The 14,028-nt window shown below is 36.4% G+C and overlaps 1 protein-coding gene across 2 annotated transcripts in view; it reads right to left on the reverse strand.

The window, feature by feature from the left end:
• DMXL1 (Dmx like 1) overlaps positions 1-14,028 on the reverse strand; it is a 367,266-nt gene that overhangs the window by 214,050 nt on the left and 139,188 nt on the right. For both annotated transcript variants that reach the window (XM_033929039.1, XM_033929038.1), the window contains exon 17: positions 13,082-13,303. In XM_033929039.1, the coding sequence (XP_033784930.1) occupies positions 13,082-13,303 (222 nt within the window). The remainder of the gene's footprint in view (positions 1-13,081; positions 13,304-14,028) is intronic.

Here is a 14,028-nt window from a genome sequence, read left to right on the forward strand (position 1 = left end):
GATAAGGACATAGGATCTCTTAGGGAGAGGAGATAGTGGATGCTGTGAATGGGCAGACTGGATAGTCCATTTGGCCTTTATCTGTTATTCTGTTTCTATGTAAGAACAGATATTCTGGGTCAGACTGACGTTCCTTCTAACTCCTGCTTCCAAAAATGGCCAATCCAGATCAGAAGTAACTGGCAGAATCCCAAATAGTATGAAGACTCCATGGTACCAGATAATACATTTCTTTTTTTTTCTTGAGTAGCAGACAGATCAATAATTGGTGCACCCTAGTGACTGAAAATTTTTTTGCACTGTGGATTTTTTAAATTTAATTTTCAATTTCTTAGACATTTGTATAGATAATGGATTCTGTGACATTTGGGCTAATTTTTCCTAAAGTCACTCATAGAGTGGAACAGTCACTATGCATTTTTGTGCATCTATTAAGTTTCAGTGCATCCTCAGAAAAGCTTTAATGTGACTTTCCTTGACAATGAGATCAAATCATCTAAAGCAGAAGCCATAGTGATGACATCAGCTAGAAGAGTACCTATTTTTCCCTGGTTGCCCATGGAGACAGAGACTGGAAAAAAAAAACCCCACCTCATCCAGCAGTGTAACAAAAATGGAACTATTGTATAGAAACACTGAATTGAGGAGCCCTGCACAGATAACAGAAAAAGACATCTGTACTCAGTCTGTGTCATAAGAGTCTCTCCATTATATTGGCTGCTGACCAGATTAATGGACTGTATTGATCCATGGTGAAACTTAAACCAAAGATGGTGCAGAGTTTTCTGTGCAGTTGGGCTTGCAGCATCCTTGAACTCTTTATACTATGGAGTAGCACCATGATTACAATCCTCTGCACTTTGTAACCAGAACTTAGCAGATTTTAAACCATGTGCTTTTGATGGTAACACTGATTAGTTTTTTTTTAAAAAGTGGCATCAGGCAAGGATGCATCTTGTCACCTTACCTGTTCAACCTTTACAATGAAGCTATCTTCAGAAAAACAAATTTTGGAAGAAGAGAGCGTTGGTTTCAAAGTTGGCCGAAAAATAAACAACCTGCACTCTGCAGATGATACAATGCTAATCACCAGCAGCAAAGATGACATGCTATATCTACTGAGAAAAGTCAAAGCCAAAAGTCAAAGCCAAAAGTCATAATATGGAATTAGAACTGAAAATAAACTAGATGAGTCATGAACATGGAAAATGATAAAGATTTTGAACCTGAAGGCGATAGAATAGAAGTTGCAAAAGATTTCAATCTCTTGGGCTCTTTTGTAAACAAAGACACAACTAGCAGGAAAGAAATACTCCACAGAATAGCACTGGGTTTTCTTCAATGAAGACTCTCAACAAAGTATTCAAAGGCAAGGAAATAACACTCCAAACTAAGATCAGACTTGTCCACGTACTTTTCAGTGGTGAATTACGGACGTGAAAGCTGGACACTGCAGAAACAAGACAGAAAGAAAATTGATTCATTTGAACTTGTGTGTTGGAAAAGGATTTTATTCATGCCATGGACCGCCAGAAGAATTAACAAATCAATTCTGGAAGAGATCAAACCGGCTATGTCACTAGAAGCCCAAATGATGAAGTTAAGACTGTCTTATTTTGGTCATACTGTCTTATTTTGGTCATACTGTCAGAAGAGAAAGATCATTGGAGAAGGACATCATGTTTGGGAAGATCGAAGGAACCAGGTGAAGAGGGTGACCTGCAATCAGATGGCTGGATATGTTGAAAACAACCATGGGAATGATGCTGGAGGACCTTACTGGACTAACACAAAACTAATTTCTTTTTAAATCTGTAATTCATCAAGTCGCTAGGACTCGAGCACAAGTCGATGGAACCTAAGAAATAGAAGTTTTGATGTTGCTTCTACGAAGACCTGCTTTGCATTGAATGGAAGTCTGTGCTTTAGATCAAGAAGTCTCAGCTAAAACATTAGCCTTCTGAAAAGAGAGGTCATTTTCCTTTCTTCAACGGAAATTTTTTAAGACACTGTATAAAGGAATGATGACAAAGAAAGTGTACCTTCTGGACTTGCATATCCAGCTGATGTACGCTGAAGACTTTCTTTGTCTAGATAAGCTGCTCTAACACTTGTAGTACTCCCAAAGTAATGGCTCTCAGGACATTATTCTGCACTCATGGCAGTCTTGCTGGCTCCAAACAGATGGCATAAGTCTTGAGCATCACCATTTGTTACTCATATCATCACACAGATAGAACAAAATTCCATTCCCCCAAACCAAAATAAGAAAATCTACACATAAATGATGAAAAACTGCTTCAGCAAGTTAAAGAGCGAAAACTAAAAAAAAATAAAAATAAATAGGGAGCTTTATTTTCAAGGCAATTAGGCAGAGTGGAAAAAAAATACATGAGAAGACTGCTACACATAGGGGTAGCCATACATGTTCAGAGACATGTAATCTGCTTAGAACTGAAAGGTACAGGCGGAATAGAAGTCATTAATTTGTGCATGATTCAATCCTACTTAATAATGGAGAAAAAAACGATATGGACATTCAAAAGGAACAAAATAAATAAAGATAAAAAGGGTGTAAAAAAGTGAGGATAAAAAGAGACAATGGGACAAAGTATCAGACCAATATTCAAAACAAATTATATTTTAAGAGGCAGCAGGTGAATACAGCTTGACTATCTATATTTATGTATATTTTTTTAACTTATACTGATAGTACTAGGCTATTTATATCTCTAAACAAGAGCAAAGAGAGGGCAGGCCACAAATAACAAAGTCCAGGTAGCACTATTCACATGTGTAGTGTCACTACCTACATACAGCTAACAGCACTAAATATACACAAGGCTGGCTCATAGGGACAGTGGTGCCCTGATCAAAGTCTGGCATCCTCCTACTCTTGCCTCCTCCCCTCATCCTGGTCTAACTTCAAATTCTTAGAGGACGATGGAAGTATTTCACACACTCTAATCTGCAGCCAATCCCAAAGCCCTCTTCTCTTCTGTGAACAGACCTTTCAAAAACAGGAAATTGGATCAGAGAAGAAGGATGTGGTTGAGGAACGCTCTGGGACCAGCTGCAAGCAACATGTATGAACTGTGGAGAATGCCAGTGCCCTCTAGGAATTTGACAGTAGATGTGAAAGGTTGGGGAGGGGGGGGGAGGACCTGACAGCAAGTGGAGAAAAAGAAAGATGAAGAAGCATCAAATTGTGGGATGGTCTACAAGGACCTGAGATTTTGCCCTGAGCTAGTGCCTCACCAGGTCCATAGGCTGAGGTGACTATAAATATATGCTTCAGTTGAAAAAGGGCTCTAACATTTTTAATTATCTTGAAAACAGAACAAAACTGTTCATCTGTAAGTGCTGTCTGTTAACAGCATTGCACTAAGCTATATGACTCCAATTCATGCCAGCATGGAAGACTTTTGATACACTGCACAACATGCATAGTAGGGAGTCGTGAGGACAAGATGTCAGAAGTTCAGCCAAGGATGTATAGGTCAAAAAATCACTTTATTGGAGAATGTCACAATAGTTCAAAGACTTGACACTGGCAGTGTTTCGGCGTACGTGCCCTTATCAAGAATCTGTCTCGAATGTAGGCACCATAAACACATGCACTTGGGTCAAAGCGTTGGAAAGTCTGGTGAAAGCAAGGCAGAAACTAGTGTTTGCACAAAAACTTAAAACTACTGCCATCAGTTCTCACGAGTCGTGGGACCAGGCAGGAGCGCAAAAAGCTCGCTCCTGCCTTGTGCACCACTCTCCCACAAGAGGAGGCAGCTGTCCAGCGAGGTAGGGGTAGGAGCACAGAAAACTCACGCTGATACAGTGCTGGACCAACAGAATTAAAAAAGGTAATGGGAGGAGGGGGAGCATATTCACTCCATAAGATGCACCTACATTTCCACCCACTTTTTTTTTTTTGGGGGGGGGGAATGTCTCTTATGGAGCAAAAAATACGGTATATAAAAACCAATAGTCAGTCCTCTAGCTGTAAGTACATAAATTTAATTTTTTTTCCCATTCTTGGAGACAAACATGTCTGTCTTTTCATATTTGGAAAGTTTAAACCAAATAGATGCAATAGATCCTGAGATATCATAACAATTTAAATATATGTTCCACTTTTGGAACATTGGTGGTTTAAATTAAATATCTAAACAGAAAATATTCTTACTCAAAGATGCAACATTTTACATTTTTTAGTGCAGATTCCCCCCCAAGAATACATAAACAATGCAATATAGCTCGATTCACCAAGGTCAAGGGGAGCCCTGAGCTGCAAGCAGTGCTGACTTGCTACAGCTGCAAATATTTGCAGCAACACAATATTTGCTGTTACTATTAATGCCAGCAACTGAAAATAAATTGGCACTATCTGAAATTCATCTTTGGCATGAAGGGAATGGGAGTGACTTTCACAGCGGCAGACCTTAATTTTTCTGAAATACATTTGTTTTTTCCCTCACTTCTTGCACACAGAGAAAACAATATGAATGCAGCTGAACAAGCTAATCGGAGGTGCAGATGTGTACGTTCTAGGCCTCAGAATTGAGCCTTGAAAGAAAGAGGTCATAAGATTAGACCTTAAGAATGGTCTATAAACAGGCACTTTTATGCTTTTCGGAAAACTCCTTTTTCTTATGTAACTTTAACAACCCTATATTAATTATCTATGGGTTAGCAATGACCTTGCTAGAGTCCCATCTTTACCACCATCCTGTTTCTGAGTTTCCTTTCATTCTTTGATAAAGGCCAGTTCGGGGAGAGGGCAGAGTGATTCACTTGACTTGAAGAGATGTGCATACCAAAAAATACTCCCTTTTCTAGCAATCATCCTCCTCCAATTAGGAAGGCCCAATTTGAGGTTTCTTAGCAACATGAGAGAACTGGTACCTCCTGCAAAGTAGTGCTGCCAAATTCAGGGAAAATACAATTTTGATTTGATTTGATTCAGCCCACTGAATCGATTTTTCGATTTGATTTGATTTTCTTGCCCAATTGGGTGTTTTTTTCAAACACATTTTAGAGCCTCTTCACCCCCTTTGCCCTCTCCTACCCACACTGGTGCTGTGGTGTAAACAAAATAAACAAACAAAAAAACACTTTTCCGCTCTTAAATCTTAGCTCATGTTCGCGGTCTAACACCAGCTCTGGCAGGATACACATTTCAAATCTGACATATTGTAATCACAAAACAGAAAACATTATTTTTTTCTACCTTTTGTTGTCTGGTCAGTATTCAAATCATGTTGGTTCCATGCTTTGGTTGTCTTCTGATAACTCGCTTGCCAGGGTCTCCTGCCCATTCGTTGTTTTCTTCTTTCTCAGTGCTAAACATCCATCTTCCGTCTCTGTCTTCCCCTTCCGTTTCCCTTCCCTCTCTCAGAGGTCTGGCATCTTTCGATTTTTTTGGTCTCCATCCATGCAGCTGCAGCAATGGACCCCCACCATCTCTCCTTTTCTTAACTACCCTTTATCCAGCATCTCTCCCTCCTTCCCCACCACCCCAGGGTCCACCAGCTCTCCCTTTCTCTTCCCAACTACTTTCCTATCCAGTATCTCTATCCCCCTCCACACCATCCCTTGTGTCCAACTTCTCTCCCTTTCTGTTCCTTCCCTCCCTAAATCTCATTGTCCACCATCTCTCTCACTCTCCTCTATTTTTAGACCCATTATTTCTTCCCGTCTGGTATATGCATATCTCTTTGAACCCCTCTCCCTTCCCTTCCTCCGTGTACTTCTACACCAGGGCCCTCCTCTCTCAAAGGCCTGCAACCCCCCTGAAGGCCTGGTCCCCCCCTGAAGGCCTGCATGTTCCCCCCCCCCGAAGGCCTGCATTTTCCCCCTTGGCCTTCCACTCTTACCTTAAGATAATCGGCAGCCTGAAGAGGGGATTGCGGTGCTGTAGCGATCTTTTTTTTTTAATTATTTATTCATTTTACATCTTACAAGTGTATCAGAAAATAACATTCTAATTTATACAATATCACTTGATTATCTATCATTTTTAACTTAAATTATAATATTTAAACCCTCCCTCCCAACTCTAATTTATATGTAGTTACATATATCATATAATATATTATATAGTCTATCCTATTAATCTAAACATTTAATATCAAATCAGAAATCCCTCCCCCCCACACTTTGCAATTATACCTATAGGGAAAAATGATATTCTAATCATTACTCATTACTAAATTCTATTAATGGCCTCCAAACCTCCTGAAAGTTATTAAAATTTCCTTTCTGCAAGGCTAACATTCTTTCCATCTTGTACATATGACATAGTAAATTCCACCAAAAACTGTAATTTAATCTATTCCAGTTTTTCCAATTAAATATAATCTGCTGAATGGCGATTCCTGTCGTAATAAGTAATAGCCTATTATTCTTTGCAGAAATTTGACTTTTCTTCATTAACATTCCAAATAATATAGTATCATAGGATAAAGCCACAGGATTTTCCAACAAACAATTTATTTGGCCCCAAATCGATTTCCAAAAAGCCAAAATGAATGGACAATAGAACAATAAATGATCTAAAGTCCCTACTTCGAGTTGACAATGCCAACACCTATTAGACTTAGAGCTATCTAATTTTTGTAAACGAACAGGGGTCCAGAAAGCTAGGTGCAACAGAAAAAAACAAGTTTGTCTCATAGATGCCGACATTGTACAACTCATCCTCCAAGACCAAATTTGTGGCCATTGAGATGCAGTAATTTGATGCTTAATCTCAATACTCCAAATGGTCTCTAAGATCAGTTTTTGGTTTTTTATTCATAAATCCAGATATCAATTTATACTACTGTGTGGCCTGGTGTTCCAGGAAGTCCACCTGAACTATATTGGTTATTAAGATTTTTCCATTCAGGGAACCCTGCCTGAATGACCTGCTTCAGTTGCAACCATCTATAACTTTGTGATTTATTAAGACTAAATTTGTGTTGCAGCTGTAAAAAATCAAGCAGTTTACCATTTGATATAACATCGTCCAGAGATCTAATACCTGCCATTATCCAATACTTCCAGATGACCTTGAATCCGCCTATTTGAATCTTGGAGTTAAGCCATATAGTTTGATTTGTTGATTTATGTATAGGAACAGGTGTTAAATTATTCACAAACCTCAAAGTTTTCCATGTATCTACTAAAACTCTGTTTTCTTTATATATCCTAGGCATTTTGATACTAAGAACATGGTTTAATTGCAGAGGAAAAATGAGTCGCCATTCCAACCACAACCAGTCTGGAATATTATCAATGGGCTCTGGGAGGACCCAATACATACATTGGCACATAATATAGGCTTGATGATACCTATAAAAATTGGGAAAATTTATCCTCCCCCCCTTCCCTAATTGACTTTTGCAAAGACACTAAAGTAATTCTAGCAATTTTACCAAGCCAAAACAATTTTGTAAGAATACTATTTAACTTTTTATAAAAGGACCCCTGAAAAAAAACTGGGATCAAACCCATTTGGTAACAAACCACAGGCAGTATCATCATTTTAATTTTTGGGATTCTCCCCCACCAAGATAAATGTAAAGGATTCCATTGCTCACACATTTGTTACCTTCTGTAATAAAGCTTTTTCATTTACTTTCATTGTGTCTTCCAGTGTATTTTTTTTATCCAAATTCCTAAGTATTTTATTCCATCTTCCTTCCATATAAAGGAAAATGAGTCAAACAAACCTTTTGTACAATGTACATTAAGTGGAAGAACTTCATATTTATTCCAATTAATCTTATACCCGGAAAACTTTCCAAATTTCTCTATTAATTCAAGCAAGCATGGAATGGTTGTTTCAGGGTTTCTCAAATGAAGCAATATATCATCTGCATAAGCAGAGACCTTATATTCCCGTTCTGAATAGGGAATACCCTGTATCTCCTTTGTCTGTTGAATAGCTAATAACAAGGGTTCTAATACAATATCAAAAAGCAAAGGAGACAAGGGACATCCTTGTCTAACCCTCTTCTGAAAACAAAACCTTTCCGAAAAATTATTATCAATATATAATCTAGCAGTCGGGGATCTATACAAGGATTGAATCATTTGTATAAAACCTGTCCCTATACCAAACCACTCCATAGCTTGATACATGAAGGTCCATTCCACCCAATCAAATGCCTTCTCTGCATCCAAGGAAACAGAAAGAGCTGGATCATTCATGGCTTTTGTTAAATATAATATTTGAAAAGCCAGTCTGGTGTTATTAGAAGAATGTCTCTTAGCAACAAATCCAGTTTGGTGCTTACCAAAAATATAAGGGAGAGCCTTAGCTAAGCGTAAAGACAAAAGTTTAGCCAAAAGTTTGCCATCCACATTAATTAAAGAAATAGGCCTGTAATTTGAAACCAAAGTGGGATCTTTTTTGGCTTTGGCAAAACTATAGTTAAAGATTCTGCTATAGTGCCTGTAATACAACCCTTATTTAGTTGAGCCTGATATAAATTTAACAAATATGGTAATAGAGTATTTTGAAATGATTTTAAAAAATTCCACCGTGAAACCATCACCACCTGGAGTGGATCCAACTCTAAGGGACTTCAACGCCGTTTGCAATTCTTTTAATGATATAGGCTCAAGACTTCCTTTTATATGTTCAGGAATTTTAGGTCCCTCTAACACTTAAAAATTCTAAACCATCTTTTTCTTTAGCCAAATAAGGCTCAGAAGAATAAAGAGCTTTATAAAATTTTAAAAATTGTTTTAAAATAGGTTCAACTTGAGTGTAAGTATCACCTTTCTCATCTTTAATGGCAATTATTTTTGACTTTCTTTTCTTTGCTTTAAGATAATTTGCCAATAATCTTCCCACCTTATTTGAATTTCCATAATACAAAGCTTGTTGAGAAAATAAATCATTCCTTACCAATTTGGAAGAAATCTCGTTATATTTGCATTTAGCTTTTAAAAGATCCTGGAATACAGAATATTCCCATTTATCAATCAATTTTGATTCCAAAAATTTAATTTCTTGTTCCAGATTGGAAAATTGTTGTTTGACCTGCTTCCTAATATGTGCCGAAAAAGAAATAGTTTGACCTCTCATGGTTGCCTTAAAAGCATCCCATAAAGTTTCAATAGAGATTCCACCAGTGGCATTAATTTGGAAATATTAATTCATTTTATAAGAAAATTTTCACAAAAATTTGGATCTGCAAGCAGTGTATTATCGAATCTCCATACAGGTCTATCATTATTTTGATCTTCTATTTTAAGTTCAACCTACACCCCTCCATGATCAGATAAAATAATTGGGTCTATGGAGGCTTGTGTTATCTGTTGTACTAATTGGTTTGAAACAAAAATGTAATCTATTCTTGAAAATGATTTGTGAACATGGAAACAAAAAGAAAATTCCCGTCCATCAAAATGAAGTATTCGCCATATATCTTTCAAATCACAAGAATTTACAAAATTATCCAAACCCAATGATTTCATAATTTTACTAGGTTTTTTTATCCAACAAAGGATCCATAACAGCATTAAAATCCCCAGCCACCACTAAGTTAGGCTGCCAGTGGTAATATCAGTTGTTGTAGAGACTTCAAAAATTAATTTTGGTTCGAGTTTGGGGCATATAAATTAAAGAGCGCCATTGTAGTATTTCCCATGCTCATTTCTACATGTACCCATCTTCCTAAAGGATCAGAAGCAACTAATTTAAATAAAGCATTACATTTCCTATTCACTAAAATAGCTACTCCAGCCTTCTTCCCTACTGCAGGGGCAAAAAAAACAATGGTTTACCCAACCTCCCTCCAGTTTTGTAGATTCTATATTAGATAAATGTGTCTCTTGGATATAACAAATATCCGCATTCTGTTTTAAAAATAATAATTTTTTTTTTTTCCTTTTAATCGGATGGTTGAGGCCATTAACATTTAGGGAAAATATTTTAAAATCCATTATACAATTTATGCATAATACTTATAGATATCTTCCCATAATTCAAATTGCAATGAATATACATTAAACAATCACTTTTCCTCAATCTAAGAACTGAAATTTTAAAAAAAACCTTATCCCCCAACCCCTTCCCTCATAACCCCATCCCACCCTTTCCCAACCCCCCCAAATTAATAGTGAAAACTTGGAAGAACTCTTCACAGGCTAAATTTAAAAAATAATTATACATTATAATAAGCCATTAAATTATATAGTCTAAATCATAAGTTATATATTATTAATCTAACTTTGATACATACCCATACATACCCATTAAAAATATTATTGCCATATGTAAACACTTTAATAATAAAATCCCTAAAGAATCTATACTACCTAATAAAAATATCTTTGTGCATCTTTATAAAGTAACATGTTTAAATAATTATTAAATTATATCCATTTCCTATAGACATGAAAATTAGATTGTTTGCAAAATTAATATAATAATTATATCTAATATCATTAGACAAATTAAAAAAACTCCACAATTCACATAAATCCCTTCATTCCAATATTTCATCTAATAAAATATTTTGACAAAATGAACTATATCAATTTTATCCCTTCTAAAAATTTTATACTACCCCTTTTAATTTCTCCTAAATCTACAATATTCTTCTATAAGATGACATTAAATAATGAAGTAATTAATAAAGTTATCATGTCTACCCTTATCTTCCTTCAAACATTATTTATATTTAATACTTATTACTTATACTTAACCACGTAATCCCACCAATTTAATATTTCTCTAATGAATCATTTAATGAATATGGACTAGTTATGAATTCTAACCGTCTTAAAATTTCATATAACCCAACTTAAATTCCTTTACTCTACTATAATCTTTACCAAAACTATAATTAATTATAATTATCCTTCACAGGAAAATCTTATTTCATACATGTAATATCTCAATATTGAATTATTTCAGCCTACATATTATTATATTTAATTTGAATTAACAAATAGTAAATAAAACTATATTTATCAATAATAAATTTCTTAAGAAATCGATAAAATATCTTCTAATCCAATTAATGATCATGCTATATATGAATCTAAGCAAAAATTTCTCCCTTAAAAACACTTCCCCTAAGCAAATTTAATTTCAAGCTCCCGGTAAAAGAATGTAAGAACATAGTTAAAGTTTTAAATATGATGTGTCTGGATATTTTCGCTGAGACACTGACTTACTGACAGTATCTATCCTATTCCACCTTTTATCTTCTAAAAAAACAATCCATACTTAGATTCTGGAATTACATCTTTCTTCAGCCGATATAAAATGCAGTCAAACATCTGTTAAAGAAACCTTAGTACGGTGACTTCAAATCACTATCGTTATGTTAGCATTGGGAACTCAGAACTCTATTTCAGAGGCATTTCTGTTTCTGGCAACTTCAAAAGCTCTCAAATATTATCCCTGCAAAATGTATTTTATACACCCACCTTCTTGCAGCTCTTCCCAGAGGCAGGATTGTGGCAGAGTAAACATGGTTCCGAGGATGACGGCAGCCTGCAAAGATTGCTACAGCACCACGATCCTCTCTGTTGGCTGCCAATTATCTTAAGGTAAGAGCGGGGAGGCTGGGGAAAGCCGGAGGACGCTGCAAAGGGCCTAGGCAGCACTTCCTGACTGACCCTCCCCCCTCCCCCCCTAAAGCAGCAGCAGCAAGCCAGGGGCGAGGGGGGAGTGTTGGTAACTGAATCGGCGAGATTTATTATTATTTTTTTTTAATAGATTTGAATTGATTCACCCAATTCGAATCAGTGAAGCGATTTGAATCGTAAATTGGGCAGCACTGGTGCAGAGTGCCTCCTCAGCTTATGATTCACTTTCCATCAATTAAAAGGGCCAATTTATATGTAGTTACTTCAAAGAAAAATGATATCTCTAGATGGGAGAGTAAACATGAAGGGAACATGAGAAAGAAGAAAAAGGTTTAATACCTGGCCTGGGGTTGTCTGACTTAATGAATATACACTTCCCTATTCAGCCAATTTTACAGAATACCTATAAAACTGGGCTCTGGTTCCATTAAAACAGACTCTGTCCCGATCTGGTTTCAGGGGTTTTTTTTTAGCCAATCAGGAGGACCGACTCCCAAATGTTCTATTTGTTTCTTTGCTAGTATCTTTATAAAAGTATATGTGTGTATCTGTAATAGTTCACCTTAGAGTTTTGTGTATGATAATTTTCCTGAAAGATCTGCATGTGCTGTATTAGTGAATGCTATTGTCCTCATTTCTATTTTGTACAACCTTTTCTTCCTGTATGAAACTATAAACTACCCAGAATAAAAAAGAGAAATACAGAGAAGAGAATTGTATCTTGTGCACAGATTTTGTATGAGTGTGTATCTTTGCTATCGGTTGTAACTGAGAGAACAGTACAGACTCTATCAACTCTGTAAGCTCCCTGGGAATGCCCAAGCCAACTCTTTTTGTAAACCGCCTAGAACTGAAAAGTATTGGCGGGATAGAAAATACTAATATAATGTAATGTAATAATTAAGAGGGATAAAAGACAGGTTCTAAGACCCCTTTGCATGTGTTGGAGTTTGTCTTAATCTTTTACAGCTACCACAGTTTGTTCAATGAAAATATATGAAATCCAGAAGTCCTAATCATAAGCAGCCCACTCTCCTCCTTACATACATACACACACACACACACTGCCTTTGTCCTAAGGTCATCCCTCCCTGCCTCCTCAATACTGCCTTCTTTTGCCTCCTCAACCCTACCATTCATCTTCTAGCTCATTTCCCCTATCCCAGACACCTCTACCAGTTTCTCTGTCCCCACCATATACTCATTGACCAATATAGCCTGGGTAATCTACCTTTCCTGTGGTCTTCAGCTCATCCCTCCATTCATTTTCTACTCCATCTCCAGTAGCTTATCTCCCATTACTAACAGTAACATACTTGTTAGAAATACAAAGTACATGATGGTTCAGAGATTTAATAAACTATTTTTACTCAACTGTAAAAAGTTTATTGCAATTTTAATGGGTGCTTACTAAGTAATATATTTATATGCTGCTACTTGTTACCTTGCAGCAGCCAGATATTTAGTTATAAACCTTAAGTTGCTTACTAACCTGCTGAGGGTTTAACACTGATAATTTCTATTCCTTCAGGTAAGTCCAATTCTTGACTGTAAACATTTTCTGATGACAAAGTCAGCCGGCTGGTACTCTGTAGATTTGCCCTACAGGTCTGAAACCTGTGTGTCAATGGAGGATGGAATTTTTCTCCAGGAGAACCACAGATGACTTCCTTCTGCGACATTGCTTCACATACATTTGTGTCCAACTTACTGTCTAAACACATTGACAAAAAAATAAGGATTAAAAAAAACAAAAACAACAAACAAACAAATTTAAAATAGGGCAATGAAAAAAAAACAGTTCTGGGCTCTCAGCCGATTTGGCTAACAACTTGAAGTGAGGGAACCTGACACCCAAATAGGGAGTAATTTTGAATAGATTTAATCACATGTAAAGGGACTTTTATAAGATTGTGTGACCGAATATATATGTAACAAGTACATGCATGTAAAGAATGCATTTATTTGTAAGCAATCTGCATACACGGGGATAATTTTGGTAGAGCAAAATCAGAGTTGCTATGTACATTCTTATTTTCTAAAATGCACATGTACACAATTAGAATACATGTACACATTTATAGCTTAGAAAAAAAAGGCTTCCCAACCTTAAGATAGTGTCACGACCTGGGTGGGTTTAAGAAAAACATTGGCCTGTATCCCCAGTGAGCCTAGGCTCCAATAAACCCTATGTAGGCTCAACAGAATCTTTAAAATGAGTCTATGTGTTAGTCATATGAGCACTGTAGTTGGCTGCATGTTTACCATTATTACCGCCTTTCTGAAATATACAATTGCATCCATCCTTGTGTAATAAAACCTTACAATCAACCACCAGAAAAAAGTTAACTGCTAAAACAATATCAAAAGGGGGGCTCTGACAATATCACACATTGAATAAATATCTTAGACACCATAACTCATTAAAACTTCCCACTA

This window comes from Geotrypetes seraphini, chromosome 1 (assembly GCF_902459505.1).
Source record: "Geotrypetes seraphini chromosome 1, aGeoSer1.1, whole genome shotgun sequence".
NCBI lineage: Eukaryota > Metazoa > Chordata > Amphibia > Gymnophiona > Dermophiidae > Geotrypetes > Geotrypetes seraphini.